The 23,692-nt window shown below is 36.7% G+C and overlaps 1 protein-coding gene across 1 annotated transcript in view; it reads left to right on the plus strand.

Moving 5' to 3' along the window:
* Hydr1 (abhydrolase domain containing Hydr1) overlaps window positions 1–23,692 on the plus strand; it is a 175,102-nt gene that overhangs the window by 134,073 nt on the left and 17,337 nt on the right. Inside the window, exons 5-6 of the mRNA XM_090385826.1 lie at window positions 852–1,138; window positions 14,573–14,624. Of these exons, the coding sequence (XP_090241952.1) occupies window positions 852–1,138; window positions 14,573–14,624 (339 nt within the window). The remainder of the gene's footprint in view (window positions 1–851; window positions 1,139–14,572; window positions 14,625–23,692) is intronic.

A 23,692-nucleotide genomic window follows, 5' to 3' on the forward strand; every position in this document is an offset into this window, starting at 1 on the left:
AAGTTTTGCAGTGCCATTTGAATGAAAATTTCATTGTAATTTGTTTTTCAATATCGTAAAGCACTTACGTGAACTTATGAAAAAATGCATAGTTTTTGTTCATTATACAATAGTTTTCAAAAGTAAAATTAAGTTTATAATATTTTTCATTTTATGTTTTGTGTTGATTATTTAAACAAGGAGAAATTTTTATGTACACCTTTGACAAATATAAAAAAGCTTTATGTTATTTAACAAATGATCTTTCAAAAATCAGGTATTCCTAAATTTAGAACCTGAAAAAAGGAGGAACGACGTTTAGTTTCTGTATAACTTAGGAGGGTGTTAACTTTACCAATAGCAGGTGATAAAATCCAGAAGAGTGTGCTTTGTATTTAATCTAAAAATAAATAAATAAACACACACAATGAAGCAATCACAGAATGAGTTGGCTACTGTAGGCAGCAGTGGAGTTATTTATACTGGTAGTGGTGGTGGTATTTTGATATAAAAAGGTTGGAGTTTGATGTATAGTTAATGTACTTCTTATCTCATGAAATATGTTATAGCTTTCAAAAAAAAAAAAAAAAAACTGTTTTAATTCACTCTTCCCTACATACTTCGTACTGGAAGCTGATTAGTCAGAGGGACAAGTTAAGTTGATCAATTTACAGTAACAATTAAAATTAAGTGTTTTCAAATAGAGAGATCTTGCTTGTAACTTTGTAGGGGGGGGGGGGGGTCAGGCAGAAGCACTATAACAGCACAGATAGATTTATTTTATGCCTTCACAAATTTTTAGTTGAAAGTTTTTCCTTGTAAATTATAACTACGAATCATAGAACTTTATATTATATCTGATTTATTCATAGACTCCCAGGACATATTGTGCTGCCAATACTGAAGATATAAAAGAAGTTCTGAATCGTATAAAATCTAAGTACCCAAATAGTCCTATATTTGCTACAGGGGTATCTCTTGGTGGTATAATCTTGGGACACTATTTAGTTGAAAGTGGAACAGAATCTTTGGTTTCAGGTGCAATGTTGATTTCTGTGGCATGGGATATCCATGCAGGAGCTGCAAGTTTAGAAATGCCAGGGCTGAACTTAATGTTAAACAAACATCTAGCACAAAATCTCTGTGATATGGTAAAACCGTAAGTAGAAATTCTCTTTCTGTCTTTCACTAATATATAATGAAATTAAATGACTTGTTATTTCCAGTTTCTTTGAGCTTGTCATATTTTTATTTTATTTTATACCTTTATTATAGCCACATTCATCTATTTTATATTTTATTATTATAGCTCAAATTATGTAAGCCCCTCTGGCCTGTCTGTACTGGCTTACTTTACTGGATGGCAATAAATGATTTCATTTATAAAGAGTTCTAAACAAAATAATGCATATAGGACTGAAAATAACCTCATTTTTGGAATTATGATATACATAACCTCTTAAACTACATCAGTCTTTTTTTGCTCCTTAATTGCATTTTTAAAAAGATCGTAAAATTTATCTTTAATTTTTTTGAAAATTTTTTTTTAAATATACTTTCCTATTACCATTTGCAGATAGAAATAACTAATTAGAATAGATAAATATTCTTTCAAATGATTCATTTTAAAATTAAGCAAAGCTCTAGTTAAAAATATAAATCAGACTGTTGAGGACTGCTCATAAAAATTGATAACAAAAAAAAAAAAAAAAAAGGAAAGAAATTAATTTAAAACTATATTGGTATAAAGTAGAGACTGGTCAAAATGCATTTGGAACACACTCACTAAAACCTAGGCCCGGCAACCCAAAGGTCGCGGGTTCGATTCCCGCCTCGGACTTGGATCAAAGTACTGCAAAAACCTTGGGAGGTGCAATATGGCCACAGAAGCCGATGCACCAACAACTACCAAATCAAAAAAAAAAAAAATCTAAAACCTAGGCAAATGCTTTTCACATTTTGAATTATTAGTCAACAAAGTAATGAGAGCATTGTGGAATAGTATAAAGTATGGGGCGGTACTATTTAGGATAGGGAATAAGCGGAGAGAAAACGTACATTTAGGGACACATAACAGTAAAGATCAATGTTAGTATTTGGGTATTCTTGATCTGAATCATCTATTTATTGTTTTAAAGTTTTCTTTACGAACATGGTTGATCTTGTTTAATCCATGTGATTATACAAGATGTGGCCATTGAATAACAAGACTGCACATGCAGCCACTATACATCAAGCACCACCTGTGAAACAATGGCACAGCAGACCGTGATCATTTCCCTAGCCGTCTGCCAAGTCACGTTCCAATATGCTCATTCACTCTGCAGTGAGAAAGGTTTTCATTACCTTGTGTTTTTGTAGTGTTCTGGAAAAATGACAGACAAAAGAAACAGACGAATCAAACTCAAACAATCAAAAGTAAAGAAAACACAAAAGTTAGAAAAGTTAAACAAAAGTTGTTACATCAGCTGAAAACATTCAGTGGTAACAGTTAACACCCTCTTAAGTTATACAGAAACTAAACATCACTGTCTTTCTCCTTTTTTCAGGTTCGAAATTTAGGAATACCCGATTTTTGGAAGATCATTTGTTAAATAACATAAAGCTTTTTTATATTTGTCAAAGGTGTACATAAAATTTTTCCCCTCGTTTAAATAATCAACACAAAACATGAAATGAAAAATATCATAAACTTAATTTTACTTTTGAAAACTGTTGTATAACGAACAAAAACTATGCATTTTTCATAAGTTCACTTAAACACTTTACACAACAATACAGATTCAAGAGCTCACATGTTTGAATGCCATTAAAAAATTTTTAGAAGGAAGAGAGAACGTGGAAGGCAGTGAATAACCACACCATCTGGTATCCCTGAAAACAACTGAAAATAGTAGTACCAGTGGCAAATGATGCAAGAAAGCAAGCTCAAATAGAATCAGCCAAAAAAAAAAACAAAACCCTACACATTCGCCCATCCACACCCACCAAGAATTTGTCTAGTTCTTCCTTAAATTTAATCACACCATCCATTTCTACGACAACAGAGAGAAGCCTATGCCCAACAATCAACCACCAACTGACTGAAGGAAAACTTCCATACATCTATCCTGCAACCATCCTGCCTAAACTTAAGTTTATACTCCCTCATATGTGTAATCTCAGAAAGATGAAAAATGCCATTCACATTCAGCTTACTCAATAAATTCAAGGCATTAAACACCTCAGTCAAATCACTCTGCAAGTGCTGCAATTTGCCAAAAACTGAAGCCCTTTCTATGTAAGAGTACCCTTCACCAATCTGGTTGCCCTTCTCTGCACCTGTTCAAGCAGACCTACATCACTTTCTAAAGTGATGCCTCCAGACCTGTATGCAAGATGCCTCCTAACCTTTGCCATGTACAAAATGATAATCACCTCCTTATCTCTGCTATCAGAATTTCTGTATGTCATTGACAAAGCTCCATGAGCTGTCCTGGCAGCATGTCTGCACTGCTCAGAGAATTTCATGTCTGACTGCACATTTATCTCTATGTCTTTTTCATTTTCCATTACCCTGAGTGTATTACTGAATAGTAGATAAGTTACTCTAGGATTACTGGTACCCATGCAGTACCTTGCATTTGTCAGTTAAACTTCAACATCCATTTCTCAGCCCATCGATCCAGTTTTCTTAGATCTTGTTGCAGTAGCTCATACTGATTAATCACCTTGTCAGCCTTTGTGTCATATACAAACTTTGACATTAATCCTGATATACCTTTATCAATGCCATTAATAAATATTGAAATCAACAATGGACACAGCACTGAACCCTAGGGAGCTCCACTGATAACATTAGTCCACAAAGAGCAGTGCCCACTGTCTGTCTTCTTACACTTAACCATTCCTTTATCCACAGCAGTAATTTTCCATTAATGCCACATTGCTCCAGTTAATACAGCAGTCTTATGTGCTACAGTATCCGAAGCATTCCTGAAATCCAAGTATATGATATGAAAATTATTTTTGCATCCAGTTCCTTGGTCACTGCATCATAGAAGAAATGTTAAGCTAACATGTCTGTAATTACTCCTGTCACATTTTGATCCCATTTATGAACTGGGGATACTTTTGCACATCTCCAGTGCTTAGGGACCTCCCGTGAACCCAAGGATGCTCACATAATTATGGCTAAAGGTTTGCATACCTCTGATGCCTCCCTTCCATCCCAGGTGCCTTTTTTTTATGTTCAGCTTTAAGAATTTCATTACAGTTTGCACAGTCATTTAGCTCCCTGTTAGAGTTTGATAAACTTCTGACATTCTCTACTTTAAAGAATTCCTCGTGTGAATGTAGATGCAAAATACCCATTCAGTCAGTCAGCAACGTGCAGGGTCATCAACAGTTAACGCATTGACATCAAGTGCATATACTTGCATGTAAGCTAATGCCAAGAACATTGTAAATAAACTTGATGAATTTGAAGTACTGATTAAGTCATCACATGCAGACAATGTAGGGATATCAGAGACTTGGTGTAACTCAGACATAAGTGAGGCTGTTTTTGAATATGGAGAATACAGTGTATACAGGAAGGACAGCCAGGACAGGAGGGGTGAAGGGATTATGTCAAGGATCTGGGTATATTCTTACCATATGTATGCTATGTCCAAAATTTCATTACTTCATATAGCATGTCCCCCTCCACCTTTTCTTACTGTTGAATACACCATGAATTGTCAAACTAATAGAGCAGCAAATTTATCTGTGAAAAGATCTAAATCTCCCAAACACTTCCTAGTTCATTTCAGAAATATACATCGTCTCATTTGTAATCTCAACAATGTCCATTTCCACTTGCAGTCTGCCAAACCCTATGTACTTTTTCTGACAGAATCTCAGTTATCAGTTGATTCAACCACTGCTCATCTCAGTTGCCCAGATTATTCACAGTAAAAATATTCCTTTATGATTCCAGTGTATAATTCCTTTTGCCTCAATGGTGGTACTTGTGCATATGTCCATTCCATTATTTTCTGTCAGAGACTTGGTAATTTGGAATCTCCTCTTTTCAATCTTCTCTGGTTCGAAATCTCTCTTGCGTCATTCTGTCAAATTCATCTGTTGTCTTTACCGTTCTCCCAATTCCACTAATCACTTGGAACTCTGACTTCCTCTTCAGCCCAACTTTCCTAACAGTGAAGTAAGGCTTCCAGATCAGTTAGAGTATAATCTTGCTACCTCTGCTCTGCCAGATAGTGACTGGAGGGAGTCTGAGTAGTGTGCATGTGGAGAGGGGCATTGTCGAGGCCACGTTATGTCAAGGATCTGGGTATATTCTTACCATGTGTATGCCATATCCAAAATTTCATTTCTTCATACAGCATGTCCCCCTCACTTTTTCTTACTATTGAATACACCATGAATTGTCAAACTAATAGAGTAAGCTTATCTGTGAAAAGACCTAAACCTCCCAAACACTACCTAGTTCATTTCACAAATATACGTGTTCTCAATTCTAATCTCAACGATGTCCATTTCTACTTGCAGTCTGCCAAATCCCATGTACTTTTTTTTGACAGAATCTCAGTTATTGGTTGATTCAACTACTGCTCATCTCAGTTGCCCAAATTATTCACTGTATGATTCCTTTTGCCTCAAAGTGGTACTTGTGCATATGTCCATTCTGATATTCCCTGTCAGAGATTTGGTAATTTGGAATCTCCTCTTTTCGATCTTCTCTGGCTTAAAGTCTTTCTACCTCATTTCTGTGGCACCTCTGTAGCCAGGTGGGCAGGAGCAGCAGTGCATAGCACACGCTTCTTGATGAGACTAGGGTTCGAGCCCGTGACCACCAAATACGGAGGATGCAGAAAGGTCAGAAAATGACCACCATATATCCTCGGAGCAATATGGTCTTAGTTGCTAATACTCCTAAAAAAAACCAAATAATAACCTCATTCTGTGAAATTCATCTGTTTTCTCTACCGTTCTCCCAACTCCACTAATCACTTGGAGCTCTTTGACTTCTCTCTTTGCAACTTGACTTTCTCTAGTCCAACTTTCCTAAGAGTGATTGTAATGTTCACAACTCCTGCTGGCTTCAGTTTTCTAGTCACACTGACCCAGCTGATCAAGATTATTATTATTATTAGTCATATGGTGCAACGAAGCCTGAGGCTTATGCCGCACCAGCAAAAAAAAAAAATTTCTGAACTACACCAAGAGAGAGAGAGAGAGAGAGAGAGAGAAAGAGAGATAGAAATAAAAGGGAATCACCAAGGAAGAGAAGATTTATGATATCCAGCTGAGAACCCTGGGTGTGCCAAGCCCATACTCACCAGATGCGAGCCCCTGGGACTAGTGTGGATTCCGTCAGTGTCGATCCACTGGTGATATTCTGGCTTGTGTTTCCCATTTATGGACAAATTCGATTGAAGTTTGGTGAACCACAAGCAGTTGCTCTTGACATCTCAGAGGCTTTTAATCATGTTTGGCATAAAGGTCTTCTAAACAAGCTTCCATCTTATGGTTTGCCAACTGTTTTTTGTAATTGGTTATCCAGTTTTCTCTCTGACCGCTCGCTCACTGAGGTTGATGACTCTCTGTCTTCTAACTTCTCCACTGATGCTGGTGTCCCCCAAGGTTCAGTTCTTTCCCCCACTCTTTTTCTCTTGTATATTAATGACCTTCTTCCTTCCATTGACTGGAAATCCTATCCATAGTTTTGCTGATGATACCACATTGCATTCCACTTTACATTTTGAAAAACCTTGCCCTGCTCAATCAGCTTCAGCTTCTCGAATATCTGCTACCAGTTCCTTAAATGCCGATCTCCAGGTAATTCTCCAGTGGGGCAAAGACAACTTAGTTGATTTTAATCTTTCAAACAGCTGTTCATTCTGTCTTGTCTTATATCTCGCAAAAAGGATTCTTCTGCTCCTATGCTTATCTTTGGTGACACTGATTTCTAGGGAAAATGATATATCTCTTTTGGGGATTACTCTGACTTCTAATCTCTCTTGACACAAGCACATTACAAATATTGCTTCCTTTGCATCTAAAAAAACTTGGTTTTCTCTTTCGCTCTCGGCATTACTTTTCTTCCAAACAGCTGTTCACTCTGTACAAATTGCAAATCTGCCCTACCATAGATATTATTCCCACATCTAGGGTGGCACCTCCAAAACTTCTCTCAGGCTTCTAGATTCCATTTAAAAGAGGGTAGTTAGGTTAATTAATAGCTCATCTCCAACAGAATCTCTCCACTCTCTATCTAGTGGGGTTGCCATTGGTTGACTCGGACCGCTTTAACTAATAAATATCAATATCAATCCACTCTCTCTCTCATAGATATACTGTTTCTGCTGCATGCATTTTCTACAGATACTTCCATGGGCACTGTTCTTCTGGATTGGCTTCTATAATTCCCACTCTCTCTTTCAAAACAGTCCGAACATGTGCTGCCATCAGCCAACATCCATTTACTATCCAACGTCAAACTCACAGAACCAAGTTTACATCTTCCTCGTTTATTCATTCAACTGCCATTTTCTGGAACAACCTTCCTTCATATGTATTACCTGAAAATTACAGTGTACAGAAGTTCAAGTCTAGAATGAGTACAGAGAAGAACAACAAGATTGGTGAGAGGAACCGATGGGTGTGCTTATGAAGAAAGGCTTAAGTTCTGCAATTTGCAGCATCTGGAGACTAGGCACCTGCGAGGTGATCTGTTCGAGGTGTGTAAGGTGTTGAATGGTTTGAGCAGGCTCAATGCTGACAGGATACTTCCACTTGCTCAGATTAAGGAACCTGAGGGGGCTTAGATTCAAATTGAGGAAAGAGAGTTGTAGAGTAGATGTACAGAAGTTTGCCTTTAGCCAGCTGGTAGTTGTTTGCTGGAACAGACTTCCATATGTTGTTGTTGTTGTAGAAGTTGATAGCTTAAATAAATTTAAGGTTGATCTGGACAAACATCTGGAGGGACCAGATGGGTGAAACGGGAAGAGTTTTTTTTTTTTTTTTTTTTTTTTTGGCTGATGCTGTATAAGCTTGCTTTCTTGCATCATATGCCTCAAATAATGCTAATGTCAACAATTATCTTCTTTCCTCTTCTCAACCTCCAACCCATGCACGGTACTAAGTATTGTTGGTTCTAATACCTCTCGCGCTTGGAGTTTTCATAAATAAAAAAAATTAAAAAAAGTCCCAAGCCTTGAGCAGTATTTCTTCATTGGTATATGAGAAGTCTAGTATCTTCTTTGATTACTTCCCTGAATGCTTCCCGTATAGAATTTGCTGTTGCTAACGTCACATCATCAGTTGGTCCTACTGCATTTAATTTAAAAACTGTGACTATTGTAGTCACTCTTAGAACAATTATGTCCTTTCTCTTTACCCTTGAGAGTAGTTGTTGTTGTTGTTGTTATTTGGTTTTTAGGAGCATTAGCAACTAAGGCCATATTGCTCCGTGGATATGCGGTGGTCATTCCCTGACTTTTCCGCATCCTCCGTATTTGGTGGTCACAGGCTCAAAGCCTGGTCTAATCAAGAAGCGTGTGCTATGCACTCCTGCTCCTGCCCACCTGGCTACGGAGGTGTCTCTGACAGTAGTTATCTCTTTAATTAAATTCTACATTATTACACTGTGATTGCTGCCACCCAGTGGGTCTTTTACCTGCAGATTCTTAATGCACATAGAATCATTGCTGATAATCAGATCAATTATATTGCTTCCTCTTGTTGCCTCTCTAATGTGCTGCTTTAGAAAACAGTTATCCAAGAAATTTGCTAAAGTCTCGCTAGTGTGTGAGTGACCAATTCAAATTCCAGTCAATATCTGGAAAGTTAAAATATTCCATTATAAGACATTCTGATTTACTGGCCCACTATTTCTGTGTATACCTGTTTGCTATACTCATCACAATCATCAGGCCTATAACACACTCCTAATCTCAATTTTTGTTTACTCAGTTATCACACCAACATGACTCAACATTTCACTGGTCACCCCTGTCGACGGGATGCGCTACCATATATTTAATATGCTTCTTCACTAAGAGCATAACTTTGCCATCATTCCTGTATAAACTGTACTCCCCATATTCTAATTCGGCATCACTTATGTTTGAGTTACACCATGTCCCTGCTGCTATATCTACAGTGTCTGCATATGATGACCTAATCTTTACTTCAAATTCATTGAATATATTTACAATGCCCCTGGCCTTAGTGTACATGCACATGTTCTTACTGTTAGTTAATCTTACACATCTCTTGTATTCACTTGTTCCATGATAACCCACAGCAGGGCCTGAAATCCTTAACACCTTGCTTTCCAGGCTGCTGCATTTTCCAATAGAAGCAGTGCAAGAATCACCTTCACCTGTGCCTGTGGCTCCAGTTAATCTATTAGTCTGTGTATCCTCCCAAGCTACCACTTTTCCAGCCCACTTATCATTGCCTTGATAGCATCTGCAAATATTCTTGCACCCCTAGGCACCTCCGTAGCCAGGTGGGCAGGAGCAGGAGCAGCAGTGCTTAGCACATGCTTCTCGATTAGACCGGGGTTTGAGCCCATGCCCACCAAATACAGAGGATGCGGAAAGGTCAGGGAATGACCACCGCATATCCCCGGAGCAATACGACCTTAGTTGCTAATGGTCCCAAAAACCAAATAACAAACATCTTGCACCCTTTCTGTTTAACTGTATTCCATCCCTGTAAAAACAGTCTCCTGTTAACAAGCACAGACTATACTGAGAAAGATTCTACCTCATGTGCTGTGCACATTCTCTCCAGGGCTGGATTGATTGACAAGGCTCTCAACATGTACTTCCTCCTATTTTGTCTGGGCAGAATTGCAGATACCTTCAAATTCAATCCTAACTTGCAACTTTTTTCCAACATTGCCCTGTACTTAATAAGTACAGGGCAATGTTGGAAAAAATATGTTCTTTCACAGAATGACCTCCTTCCATTTCTTCATCCTCATGAGGAACTTCTTGAAAAATATCGATGATAATGTCATTGATATCTAGAGCACCATCTTCTGTAGTGAGGTTTGCCAATGTGTGCAATGTCACCTTTTGTCCTTGAAATATGATATGTGCTCTACAACATCATCTACTTTTTGCTATCAAAGTAAATTCTGTCACAGAACAACTTCCACCAACTGTAAACCATGCCCTCTCTGTTGATGATTTTAGCGTATTCTCTCAATCCTGTAACATGAAGATAATTGAGAGACAACTGCAACATGCCATTGACCACCTGATCTTATGAGCAGTGAATAATTGCTTATGGTTCTCCCTGCAAAAGACTGTTTGTGTACATTTTTGCTGCAAGAACTATCTTCACTCTGAACCTGAACTGAGACTTGGGCAAAATGTTATTCCAGTAGTACCTGAAACTATTTTTGGGGCTTGTATTTGATAGAAAGTTGACTTTTCGGCAACACATCCCTCAACTGCATGCAAAGTGCATGAGAGGCTTGAATATCTGCTTGCATTCTCATCTAACTCTTGGGGTGCCAACCGATCCACTTTATTATTGGAACATCTTCAGTCCATCTTTATGTTGAATCATATGAGCCATCATTATCACTTTGTAGGAAACAGTTGTCTCTAGAGTATGCATTAAAACTAAAATCCTGCCTGACCATCCCACAGGACGCCCGTTTTTGAGCCACAATGGGAAAAGCTCTATAACATCTGTCAGGCTGCTAACCGTCCCTTTAGTATTTGTGTCCAAGAGCTGCTCACAGGGTTTAACATCATGGTAAACAACGTTGCCCTATCACCAAGGCAACTGCTTCCACCTTGACATGCTCGAACGTCGTCATACAACTTCTCTATTTCGAGTGAGGGAAGACCACCACTCCGAATTTTGTCTGCCAACAATTCTATGCTGCCCACTGGGCTGAATACTCTGACTTGCCTGTCTTCAGTGATGGCTCGAGATCAGAGTAATCTGTCAGGTCTGCTGCCATCTTCCCAAATAACATTATATCTGAGAAGGTACCTGACAGGTGCAGCATATACAGTCAGTCCTCGTATAACACGCGTTTACATTACACGAATTCGATCATACACGATTTATAAATAGGGGAACGATATCTTATATAACACGAACCGAATTCGCTTATGCACGATTCGCCTTTGTGTTTACAAGAAATGGCAGTCGAACACAGAATCACCCCAACCGAACGCAACACGATAGGAATTAAGAGAAGATTCTGAATATGTATTTATGTTTCTTATATCAGTGAAGGGGAAACACATTTCACCATAATAATGTAAAAAACCACACAATTCCAGTTATCGGTATTATCGCAAATGCAATTAGATCGAGTTTACTACCAGTTTATAACAGATTCCACTAGCAGAAACACAACTGGAAATTGTTTTTATTGTTTTATGGTAGTAACCCCTAGAAATGTGCTTTAGTAAAATGTGAGGTGTTAATAGTGTATCTCTGCCTTTACGGTGTTGTTTATTCAGTTGCTACACGCGCACAGCTTTGTTTATGTGTATCAAGTGTGCCTCCTCATTTTGTAATTGTGCTTTATTCCCTAAAAATTAGTAAAATACTTAAAAGGTATGAAAAGGAAGCGTCCTGGTGAAGACACTACAGATTCAGAGAGAAAAAGAAAAGCAATATCGATAAAAAGAGGGTGGACTGGGTCAAAAATTCTTACCCGGGAAAATTTATAGTGGCCTCATACTAGCGTTTATGGCCAAAATCGCTCCGGCCAACTGGGGTTTCCCCGGTAAGGCTTATGGCCAGTTCGCCTCTGTCGATAGAGAAAAAATATGAAATTGTGAAACGCTTTGAGCGAAATGAAAGACACGATTGCACGTGTGCAATATCAGAAATGATATTGCACGTGCTACAGATCTAAATGAGGCAACCCCGAGAATTACCAAGAATGCAGAGAAAATAAAAACAACTTTCATAGCAGGAACAACTCAAAGTGTAATTAAAATCCATTAGATTAAGACACAAGAATTGGAAGAGATGGAACGGCTGTCATCTGTTGGGATAGAAAATCAAACAAAAAACAAGTTTGCTTACGATAGAAGCGAAAGCATTAGCAATATTTTATTACTTAATAGTCGTAATAAAATACGTAAGTATTTTATTACGATTATTTATTGTGTTTGGTAATGTTTTGGTTACAAATAAGTGTTCAATCTTGGGTGGTCGGCACCTAACCCTATTTTTCCCATAAGGCCTGTTGTTTATATTGCACGATTTTTCATTGCACGAGGGTTTCTAGGAACACAACTATCGTGCTATACAAGGACTGACTGTACTCAGAAGAGTTTTATGCTATTGAATTATCCTTGGGCCACATTAAAACCCACAATTACGAAAAATGTGTGTTTTATACTAGGGATGAGGTATATTCCTCATCCATCCCTGACCTGGGTCCAGCAGAACTTGCATTTTCTTTTTGAGTGTTGTTTTGACATCCTTTTCTGCTGGATCCCAAACCACACTGGGAGCAAGGCTAATGAACTGGTCGATGCTGCATCCAGGTGACTGCAACCCCAGAACAACCATATCCTGTTAGTCTGCTATGCTATGCAGACTACAGGAAATTAATACACAAAAGATTACTCTTTCAGTGGCAACAATTTTGGCATGGGCAGGTTACAAACAAGCTCTATCAGATAAAGTCTGTAATTAAACTCTGACAGTGTAGTCTGCACAGGAACCGCAGAGAGGAAGTTGTTCTTGCTCATCTCTGCATAGGACACAAGTCATTTTACTCATTATTACTGCTAAGGGCGGATAGCTCTCCTATGTGTGAGCAATCTGACACCTTTTGAACCATAAGACATATTTTATCAGTGTCCACTTTATAGGCCCGAACATCGTTTGAATTTTACTGCTTTTAGCCATCTGACTGAGCCTTATACACTTAGTCAGCTTTTATCCAACAATGTCAATGTATCAGCTGTTTTTAGTATTTAAAATTTAAATATTTTTACAGCTATTTAAAATTTACTGCTATATAAATTTTTTGCATATTTTTATTACTATACATCAAGATGTAGTGACCTAATTCTTGAGGTAACTAAAATATTAACTGTTCTCTTTTATATGACCTGGTTTTGGCACATTATCGCCATACTTGCTGATGCTCCAATAAAATCCAAAATAACAATGTCACTTTGATGTTATATAGATTTGAAAGAATTGTGAATTTATGAAACCTGCTGAGCTATTTAAATAACTGAACTTACCATAGTAATTTATCCCTATTCAAAACAAAATCCATGGCTTGCAGTAAATGTTTTATCAGAAATATTTTCACCTTGCCTTCAAGTCTTCCTTAGATGTTGATTCTGATCCACTGATTGTATAACTAAAAGTTGATAATGATTGCATTGGCACAGCACTTTTTACATGTTCGAGGATTTATTCTTTGTCCTTCAGAATCGTTGCCACCATTGATTGATTTGTGCATGCATACACCAGCATCTGTCATTTTTTTCACTGCCTTCACATTTATTTATTATTTCTACTTTCTTATCCATCATAAGTACAACGCTTCTTACTAGCAACGTCAGCCACCATACTCCTTCATTTATCAGACATGATATGGGTTCATGCAAAAAATAAATGCACTATCCCGACAATGTATGTACATCAAATGTGATTGCAATAACCTAACAAACTGAGGAATAGTGATGGCTGCACATGCACAAACACTAACGATCAGCTTTGTTTGTATCTCCAAAAGTTCATAAGTAGGGATGCACTTGTATATGTTAAGAGTTTAGCAAACAAGCCCTGTCCCATATAGTCCATTAAAATGAGGTTTTTCTGTTCTGCATTTGAAAATGATTGGTGGATACAGAAACAACTTTCATGTATCCACATCCACCAATCATTTTCAAAAGCAGAACAGCAAAACCTTATTTTAATGGACTAAATGGGGTAAGGCTTGTCTGCTAAAATCAAAATGTATGCAGGTGCTCCCCTGCTTATCAACTCTTACAAAGACTAGCCTATATGTTAACTTATGGCAGGAGAAAGTCTGCAGAACACCAAGCACATAGATCCTCAGTATACTGAGGACTATCTAGTAAGTTTCCTATCAATTGTAATGATAGGAAATGTAAGACTAATGTAAGTTAGAATGTTTTAACTGATGTGACATACAAGTTCTGCATAATATCATGACTAAATGTTTTGGCTGTAACTTGTTATTGAAGCATTTGTATTTTTAATATCACATTTTTATTTTATTATAGTATTTTTTTTTATTTTATTTATTTTATTTCTTTTTATTTTTATTTTCCCTGTCATATATAAAAGTAAATTCTCACTTTTAGTGAGGTTTTACTTTTATAGAAAAATCAGTGTTATCTACCAAACTGTTAATGAAATACGAAAAATGGTCCTCAAAAAAGAAAAAGGGAATCCTACTTAATGCCCTCAAAAAAGAAAAAGGGAATTGTACTTAATGCCTTCTTGCTTATAGTGCTCTTTCGGTTGCATCAGAAGCACTGTAATGGGAGTTTACTTTTATTTATTGTTTGTATGTTGTAGAAACTACCTTTTAATTTCAGTCTCATGAATGTTTTCATTATAGGCACCAAAATAAATTTATAGGAACCAATGTGGATATGAATTCTGTTTTGCAGGTATGTATCCTCATTACATGTTAAGCGTCTTTCTTAATCCATAAGCAAGTGCCTACGAGAAAGTTACATAATTATAATTATTTGCATTGGGACTGTGTTTTGTTACACACTTATATCATAGATATTAATGTTTTAACTAATTATTTTTCTGCTTAGCAGATAATATAGAGACTTAAAAATAAAAGAATCATATGCGTAATGATAGTAATATAAAAAAAAAAAATAAATGCAGTTGGTTGTTTTGCGGGGGTGACTTTCAGACCACAGTGATTAGAAGCTTAAAATATGGCCAAATATTTTTTTGTTTCTTTCTTATTAGTCAACAATAATAGATTCATAGATTTATGTATTATCTATGTTCTTCTGTTTTTTTTTTTTTTTAATAACGTAATAAATTCTTTCTAGTTTTCCCAAGTTATTATTTCCCAAGGTCTTTGCATTGCTCCAACTATTGTAAAATGAGTATAACACCCAAATATAAAATTTCATTGTTCACTGTGAGTAGAGTTGTTGTATATGTGGATGGGTGGACAGATGTGGTGAAGACAATAGGCACATTCACATACAGTGAAACTTCCCTTTAACGGACAGCCATGGGGAACGAAAATGTGTCCGTTAAAGAGGTGTCTGCTAACAAGAAGTCTGAGGGAGAAAAAAAAAAAAAGAAAGAAAGAAAAATCGTTAAACGTTTAATGTAAAATTAAATTAAAATATATACAGATTTTGAACAATATTTTTGTAAATAATATACAATTACATACACAAGAGATAAAGAAAAATCATTAAACATTTAATGTAAAATTAAATTAAAATATATACAGATTTTGAACAATATTTTTGTAAATAATATACAATTACATACACGAGATAAAGAAAAATCATTAAATGTTTAATGTAAAATTAAATTAAATTATATACAGATTTTGCACAATATTTTTGTAAATAATATACATACAATTGTGCTATGCATATTATGACTTTATCTTAAGAAAAATACATACAGTAATCACTTATTTTCTTCTGCACCTTCTTCCGGCTGATAATTTTGTTTTCAACATTTGTTTGGAGTGAAGAAACCATCGAAAGTCCTTTCAGTATCTTCTTCAGCGGCGAAAAACATTTTTAAACAATTGATTTGTATGAGCGCTTCTTCTATTTTCATCAGTGGTTCGTCATTAATATTTTCTTTCACAGAATGTCCTCCTTCCATTTCTTCATCCTCATGAGGAACTTCTTGTAAATATCAATGATAATGTCATTGATATCTAGAGCACCATCTTCTGTAGTGAGGTTTGAGTCTATATCTTTGTAGCAAGGGTCACTTGTAGCAGAAGTATCGTACATTATCAGTAGATGTTGAAGTTCTTGTTCTTCTTGGTGCTCCACATTGCTGTTCACAACTTCAATTTTTGCGTTTGAGAAGCCAGACTTTACAAAACAGTTTTCTAATTGCGTTTACTGAAAAGGAAATCCATTGAATCGCATCTAGGATGCTGATTTTCTTTGCAAGGTCACTCACACATGTTACATCGTTCATGTTTGCAATGAGATGTCTTAAAACACGTTTTCTGTAGTGAAGTTTAAAATTTTTTATTATCCCTTGGTCCAAGGGCTGACACTCTGCAGATGTGTTTGGTGGCAGAAAAATGATTTGAATGTTGGACAATTCAATGTGCGGGTGAGATGCAGCATTATCCATGAAAAGAATCATTTTTCTGTTTTGACGAATCATGTTTTGGTTAAAGTGACTTATCCATTCGCTCATGATATCTCGTGTCATCCGCGCTTTTTTATTAGACTTCCAGTCAACATCCAAAAGATTCAACTTTATGCCCTTGAAACAACGAGGATTTTGTGGGTTTCCTATAACAAGAGGTTGTTCAAAGTCTCCCAGCATATTTGTACACAATAGTACAGTCAAGCATTACTTAGAAATTTTTCCGCCCTGGCACTTTTCGTTTTTAAGACTCATTGTTTTTTCAGGAAGAGCTTTAAAAAAACAACCCTGTTTCGTCACAGTTATAAATATCCTTAGCTTCAAAATCACGACATAAATCTTCCAATTTGACGGTCCACTCTATTACAACCCCAGTATCAACAGATCCACCTTCACCACTTACGGTTTTCCAAGAAATTTTATGCCGAGTTTTGAACTTGTCTAGCCATCCCACAGAAGCTTTGAACTCATTTATTCCCATAGATTTCGCAACCTCCAAAGCCTTTTCCCTAATAATAGGCACATTAATGGGAATTTTTTTAGCACGTGCGCGACAAATTTGAAGTCCAACAGTTTTCGGGAATGATTTTTGAACCTGATCATTTCCGTGTTGCCAAAATTGTTTGAGCAGTTCATTTTTATCCTTTAGGATGTCGCTTACCTGCGTCTTCCCGATTTTGAATTTTGCAGCGAGATTGCGAACACTATTTTTTTGCCGATCATATGCATTAATGAGTTTGACTTTATCTTTTAAAGTTAAATGTTTACGAGAAAACATTGTGCGCTTCACACGACACTGAACAAAACTGAAACTGAAAAGACGAAAGGCCGACCATATTCCCCCCCCCCCTGCACACACCGAATTCATCAGAAGTTTTACACATGCCTTAAAATTCTTGAAAAAGGGTTTAGGACCGCGACGTAAACCTTGATAAAATTCAGAGAATTGGAAATAGAAAATAAACACACGATTGAGGAAATACATGGAAGAAATGTTCCTAGAAAAAGGGCCGTGAGTTCGCCCACTGTCCGTTATGGGGAGATCAAATTAAGTGCTAATCTAAACGAAACAGTGCAGATTGCCTGTCCACGTCCGTTACAGAGAATGTCCGCTAGATAGAAGCTGCAAACACGTTAAAACCAATGGAGATGAGTTGGGGAATTTGAAAATTGCCGTTGTAGAGAGATGTCCGTTAATGAGAGGTGTCCGTTAGGAGAAGTTTCACTGTATATATGCAAATGTACCTATCCAGGCTGACATAAACTGCACCAGAAAAAACTGCCCGTAGCAATTCTTAAAAAACAATTCATTAAATATGCATTCATTCTTGATGTTGCATAACTCATCTAAAATTAAAGCAGACTTATGGTTTTATGGAAAATATGTGAAGGAAATGTGTGGTTTCCTGTCAGATAAAAACATGCCCTTGAATCCCTGGATTGACTGATTTTTACCTAAACCTTTGCAGCAGTAATTCTTAGTGTGGTTCCCACAGATGTATTTCCAGGTGCTAGATGAGGTACTTGTGCAGGAATATTTTGAGACATTTTCTTGCCTCAGACATTGTACATCTTTAATTTGGAAATATTGAGCATATGTTTACAGATAGGTCCCTTATGCATTTCAGTTTCTGCTATTAAAATTTGTGCATGCATTGAACATTTTTTAAAATCAGTGTTGTGTGTTTATGTCCTCCTTTTGTGTCCCTAATGTGTTGGATGCCTGATGGAGATAAAAAGGCTAAGAATTGCTGCTTTCTGTACAGTAGAGTAGCTTTCATAAAATTAATTTTCAGCAATGCAGAAGTTATAAAATTTAGCACTAGGCTTTTCTTTTAAATTGCTTTTATGACTTCTTCAGTTTTCATAGAATAAAGTAAACAGTTCTTAACTGCATTTATTTTGCAAGCCGAGTTTCTTTTGACACTATTTAATTGACCTCCATTTCTGTTTACTCAAAGTGAATGTAATGTATGTTGTCCAAACTTTATTTAAAATACAGTAGCCTCCTGATCTACGAATACCCTGCATTCCTGAAAAGTAGTTTATAAATTGGGAGCGTTTTACCCATAGAAAAGTGCTCCCAATTCATGACTACTTCAAATTAATTAAGTGCTCACTCCCAAAAAATGCACAGGTGCTGATATAATTGTAGGATTTATGTATTATCTATGTCCAAATAACAAAACTTGAAACTTTAAAAACTTTTGTAACACTAAAATATTTAAAATATATACTGCAGTATGTCACACACTGCAGTACATATTTTAAATATTTTAGTGTATTGCATTTGATGAGCTATGCTTGTGATTTAATAAGAGATACTTGTAAACAAGAATATTTTTTCTTAGAAAGAGAAATCACTATAGCACTACAATTTAGCAAGTGACTTTGGAGTTGTGTACAGAGAACAGTTATTACTGTATAATTTAAATAGAAATAATCAGTTTCAGAAGTACACTTTTCTAGTGTATGTTTACACTTGGCTTATGTTTCTAGCTTATGTTTACAATTACAAGTCATATTGCAGCATGACTTTCCTAATGGAAACTCTTCATACCCCATACATCTGCAATACAACCATCAGAAAGCTTCTGATTAGTTATCACTAGAAAAATGAAGTGACTTCAAAAAGAATAAAAAATAGTTTCCTGGGGCAATAACTTAAACTATTCTAAATATAATTTTTTTTTTTTTTTTTTTATGTGACAGGCAGTAGTATTTGTAATTTGTACTTTTACTACATGTTCTAAATTGTTAAACATGTTAAATACAGCACATAAAGTTGAAAATATTTCATTTTTAATAATTTCACTTTCAGAAAGTAATGCTTCTTGAAGTTGCATGAAGTTGTATAATCAAGGTAGGAGTGTAAATTTAATATCCAGTGTCAAAAATTTTTGTTGGTAAGATCAAACTTTGCAAATCAGATGTTTGTAAAATGGGAACTCCCTGCACATATCATACTGGATTTCTTCTTCATTAAGTTCACTAATGCTTTTTCTGCTGAGCTACTTAAATAACTGAACTTACCATATTAATTTATCCCTATTCAAAAGGCGCCTCCGTAGCCAGGTGGGAAGGAGCAGCAGTGCGTAGCACACGCTTCTTGATTAGACCGGGATTCGAGCCCGTCACCACCAAATACGGAGGATGCGGGAAGGTCAGGGAATAATCACCGCATATCCCGGAGCAATATGGCCTTAGTTGCTAATGCTCCTAAAAACCAAATAACAAACAAACAAAACAATCCCTATTCAAAACAAAAATCAAATATTAATATCACTACAAGCACTATTGGATACTGTGTCACTGAGATATTTCATTTTCTCTGTCTCTTTATAAATTGTACAGCTGGAGTCAGAGTCCAATAGTCTAGCATCTAAGCAGGCTAGCTCTGTTGCACACTTTGATCTCCTTTCCCCTTGCCAAGCTTACCAAAACTAGTCTTCCTTCTGCCAGAAGTTCATTTGTAAGTTCGTTATTAGAAACTCGAAATGCATTTCCCCACAGAAACAATATCATAAATGATGGTTAGGAACACAAGCCAAATCACAAAAAGTTTTTTGGTGCATGATTTAGCTAAGTAGAAACTTAATATAAACAACAGTATTAGTAGACAATTACTAATAATGTTGCAATATTAGTAAATAAAAAAATAAAGTAAGAAATACAACACAATATGTAGTTCTTCCCCCACTTTGAATTCTAAATTTCTTGGGGATGGAAATTTCATCCTGGGATAAGAGTTAGAGGTGATACAGGATCACCTAGACAAGACTGCAATAATAGTTCAGACACAGCATGGATTTGTTAAAGGGAAGCCTTGTCTGACCAATTTTATTGGATACTACAGTGTGGTCACAAAGGAAAATGGATGCACAAAATAATTTTGATATCATATACTTGGATTTCAGAAAGCTTTTGATACTGTTGCATATGGAAGACTGCTGAACAAATTGGAGTGGTATGGCATTAAAGGCAAGTTGCTGCAATGGATAAAGGGACGGTTGAGTGGGAAACGGCAAAGAGTGGTAATAAATGGACACTGCTCTTCATGGATGATGTTATTGGTGGAGTCCCACAAAGTTTGGTGTTGGGCCCATTGTTTTCTGTACAGTCAGTCCTCGTATAGCACGATAATTGTGTTCCTAGAAACCCTCGTGCAATGCAAAATCGTGCAATATAAACAACAGGACCTATGGGAAAAATAGGGTTAGGTGCCGACCACGCAAGAATGAACACACATTTGTAATGAAAAAATTACCAAACACAATAAATAATCATAATAAAATACTTACGTATTTTATTACAACTATTACGTAATAAAATATTGCTAATGCTTTTGCTTCTATCGTAAGCAAACTTGTTTTTTGTTTGATTTTCTGGCCAAACAGATGATAGCCATTCCATCTCTTCCAATTCTTTGTGTCTTAATCTAATGGATTTTAATTACACTTTGAGTTGTTCCTGCTATGAAAGTTTTTTTTTTTTTTTATTTTCTCTGCATTCTTCGTAATTCTCGGCGTTGCCTCATTTAGGTCTGTAGCACATGCAATATCGCATGGTCTTTCATTTCGCTCAAAGCGTTTCACAATTTCATATTTTATCTCTATCGACAGAGGCGAACTGGCCATAAGCCTTACCGGGGAAACCCCGGTGGGCCAGAGGCAGGTGTGATTTTGGCCATAAACCATAGTATGAGGCCACTACAAATTTTCCAGGGTAAGAATTTTTGATCCAGTCCGCCTCTGTTTATCAGTATTGCTTTTCTTTTTCTCTCTGAATCTGTAGTTTCTTCACCAGGACGCTTCCTTTTCACACCTTTTAAGTATTTTACTAATTTTTAGGGAATAAAGCACAATTACAAAACTAGGAGGCACGCTTGAAACACATAAACAAAGCTGCACATGTGTAGCAACTGAATAAACAACACCGTAAAGGCAGAGAGATACACTATTAACACCTCACATTTTACTAAAGCACATTTCTAGGGATTACTACCATAAAATAATAAAAATAATTTCCAGTTGCGTTTCTGCTAGCGGAATCTGTTATAAACATAGTAAACTCGATCTAATTGCATTTGCGATTATACCGATAGCTGGAATTGTGTTGGTTTTTAAGTTATTATGGTAAAATGTGTTTCCCCTTCACTGATATAAAAAACATAAATACATTTTCAGAATCTTCTCTTCATTCCTATCGTGTTGCGTTTGGTTGGGGTGATTCTGCGTTCAACTGCCATTTCTTGTAAACACAGGCGAATCATGCATAAGCGAATTCGGTTCGTGTTATATAAGATATCGTTCCCCTATTTATAAATCATGTATGATCGAATTCGTGTAGTGTAAACACGTGTTATACGAGGACTGACTGTATTTATCAATGATATCAATGAAGCTATATCAGGCTTAATGTTCAAGTTTGCAGAAGATACAAAGGTTGGCAGGGTTGTTAATGACAGTAAAGACAGTATGCTACTGCAACAGGATCTAGAAAAGTTAGGCAGATGGGCTGAGAGATGGTAACTGAAGTTTAACATTGACAAATGCAAAGTACTGCATGTGGGTAGCAGTAACCCAAGAGAAATGTACCAACTGTGTGGTACTACACTCAGGGAGATGGAGAATGAAAAAGACCTGGGGGTAACTGTGCAGTCAGATAAGAAGTTCTCTGAGCAGTGCAAATGGGTGCCAGAGCAGGTCACGGAGTTTTGTCAATGATATATAGGAATTTTGCTAGCAGAGACAAGGAGGTGATTATCCCTTTGTAAAGGCAATGGTCAGGCTACACCTTGAGTACTGCATACAGGTCTGGAAGCCTCATTTTAGGAAGGATGTAGAGTTGCTAGAACGAGTACAGAGAAGGGCAGCAAGACCAGTGAGAGAAACAGAAGGGGTGTGCTTACAAAGAAAGGCTTAAGTTCTACAAGTTGCAGCATCTGGAGATTAGGCATCTGCAAGGTGATCTGATTGAGGTGTATATGACCTTGAATGGTTTGAGCAGGCTCAATGCTGATGGGATACTTCCACTTACTCAGACTAAGAACCAGAGGGGGCATAAATTCAAACTGAGGAAAGACAGTTGTAGAACAGATGTGTGGAGGTTTGCCTTTAGCTAGCAGGTAGTTGATTTGTGGAACAGACTTCCATCTCTTGTTGTGGAAGTTTGCCTTTAGCTAGCAGGCAGCTAGCTAAAGGCAATAAATTTAAGGCTGAACTAGATAAGCAAATAAATTTAAGGCTGAACTAGATAAACATTTGGAGTGACTGGATGGGCAAAATGGGAAGAGTATTGTTTTTTGGCTGATGCTGTATAAGCTTGCTTTTTTTCCATCATATGCCTCAACTAATGCTAATGCTAATTCCTACCACACTCCTACTTCCAACTGAACATACTAATTACTATTTGTGTGATTAATTTATGGTATGGGGAAAATTTGTTTTTAGGGTCATGGATTGTATGCTGCTGTTTTCAAACAAAATCAGTTAATCCTAGAAATGTACTACCAGAACTCAGTATTTACATCTTTATATTTGTAGATAATTGCCTATGAGGAACTCGAGAGAGGTTTTGGAGGCACCATCCCAAATCTGGAAAATATATTCCATGGGGATTTTAGAATTAGTAGTTGATTAGGAGAAAGGTGAAGCCAACTGCAAAAAAGAAAACCCAGTTTTTGATGCAGAAGAAACAGTATTTGTTGTTGTTATTTGGTTTTTAGGAGCATTAGCAACTAAGGCCATATTGCTCCAGGGATATGCTGTGGTCATTCCCTGACCTTTCGCATCCTCTGTATTTGGTGGTCACAGGCTCGAACCCCGCTCTAATCAAGAAGCTTGTACTACTCACCGCCGCTCCTGCCCACCTGGCTACGGAGGCGCGTGCGGAAATGTCAGGGAATGACCACCACATATCCCCGGAGCAATATGGCCTTAGTAAAAAAAAAAAAACCAAATAGCAATAACCAGATTAATACATCATCTGCATATGGCATAAATAATTTGATCTTGGGGGGGGGGGTAAGTATTTGGTTTTCAATGGTAGCAAGATAAATTTCAGAAAGTGGGGCAGATATGCCTAAAACCATTGGGAGATTGTATACCTCTTCGTATATTTCATTCCTGAACTGAAAATGTTTTGCTCTAACTAAAAGGCTGGTTAATTCTAGAATACCATTGATGTTAAGGGACATTCGATCTTTAAGTGTAGGGTCCATTGCTAATAACCCCTAATTTTTGTAACATGTAGTCGACATTTACATTAGCGTAAAGAGATACAACGTCGTAGGATGCTAATATGTCTACATCTGATATATTAATGGTATTAATTTTTTCAGAATTCAGAA

Source organism: Mastigoproctus giganteus, chromosome 12 (assembly GCF_048544385.1).
Source record: "Mastigoproctus giganteus isolate SK-2022 chromosome 12, ASM4854438v1, whole genome shotgun sequence".
NCBI lineage: Eukaryota > Metazoa > Arthropoda > Arachnida > Uropygi > Thelyphonidae > Mastigoproctus > Mastigoproctus giganteus.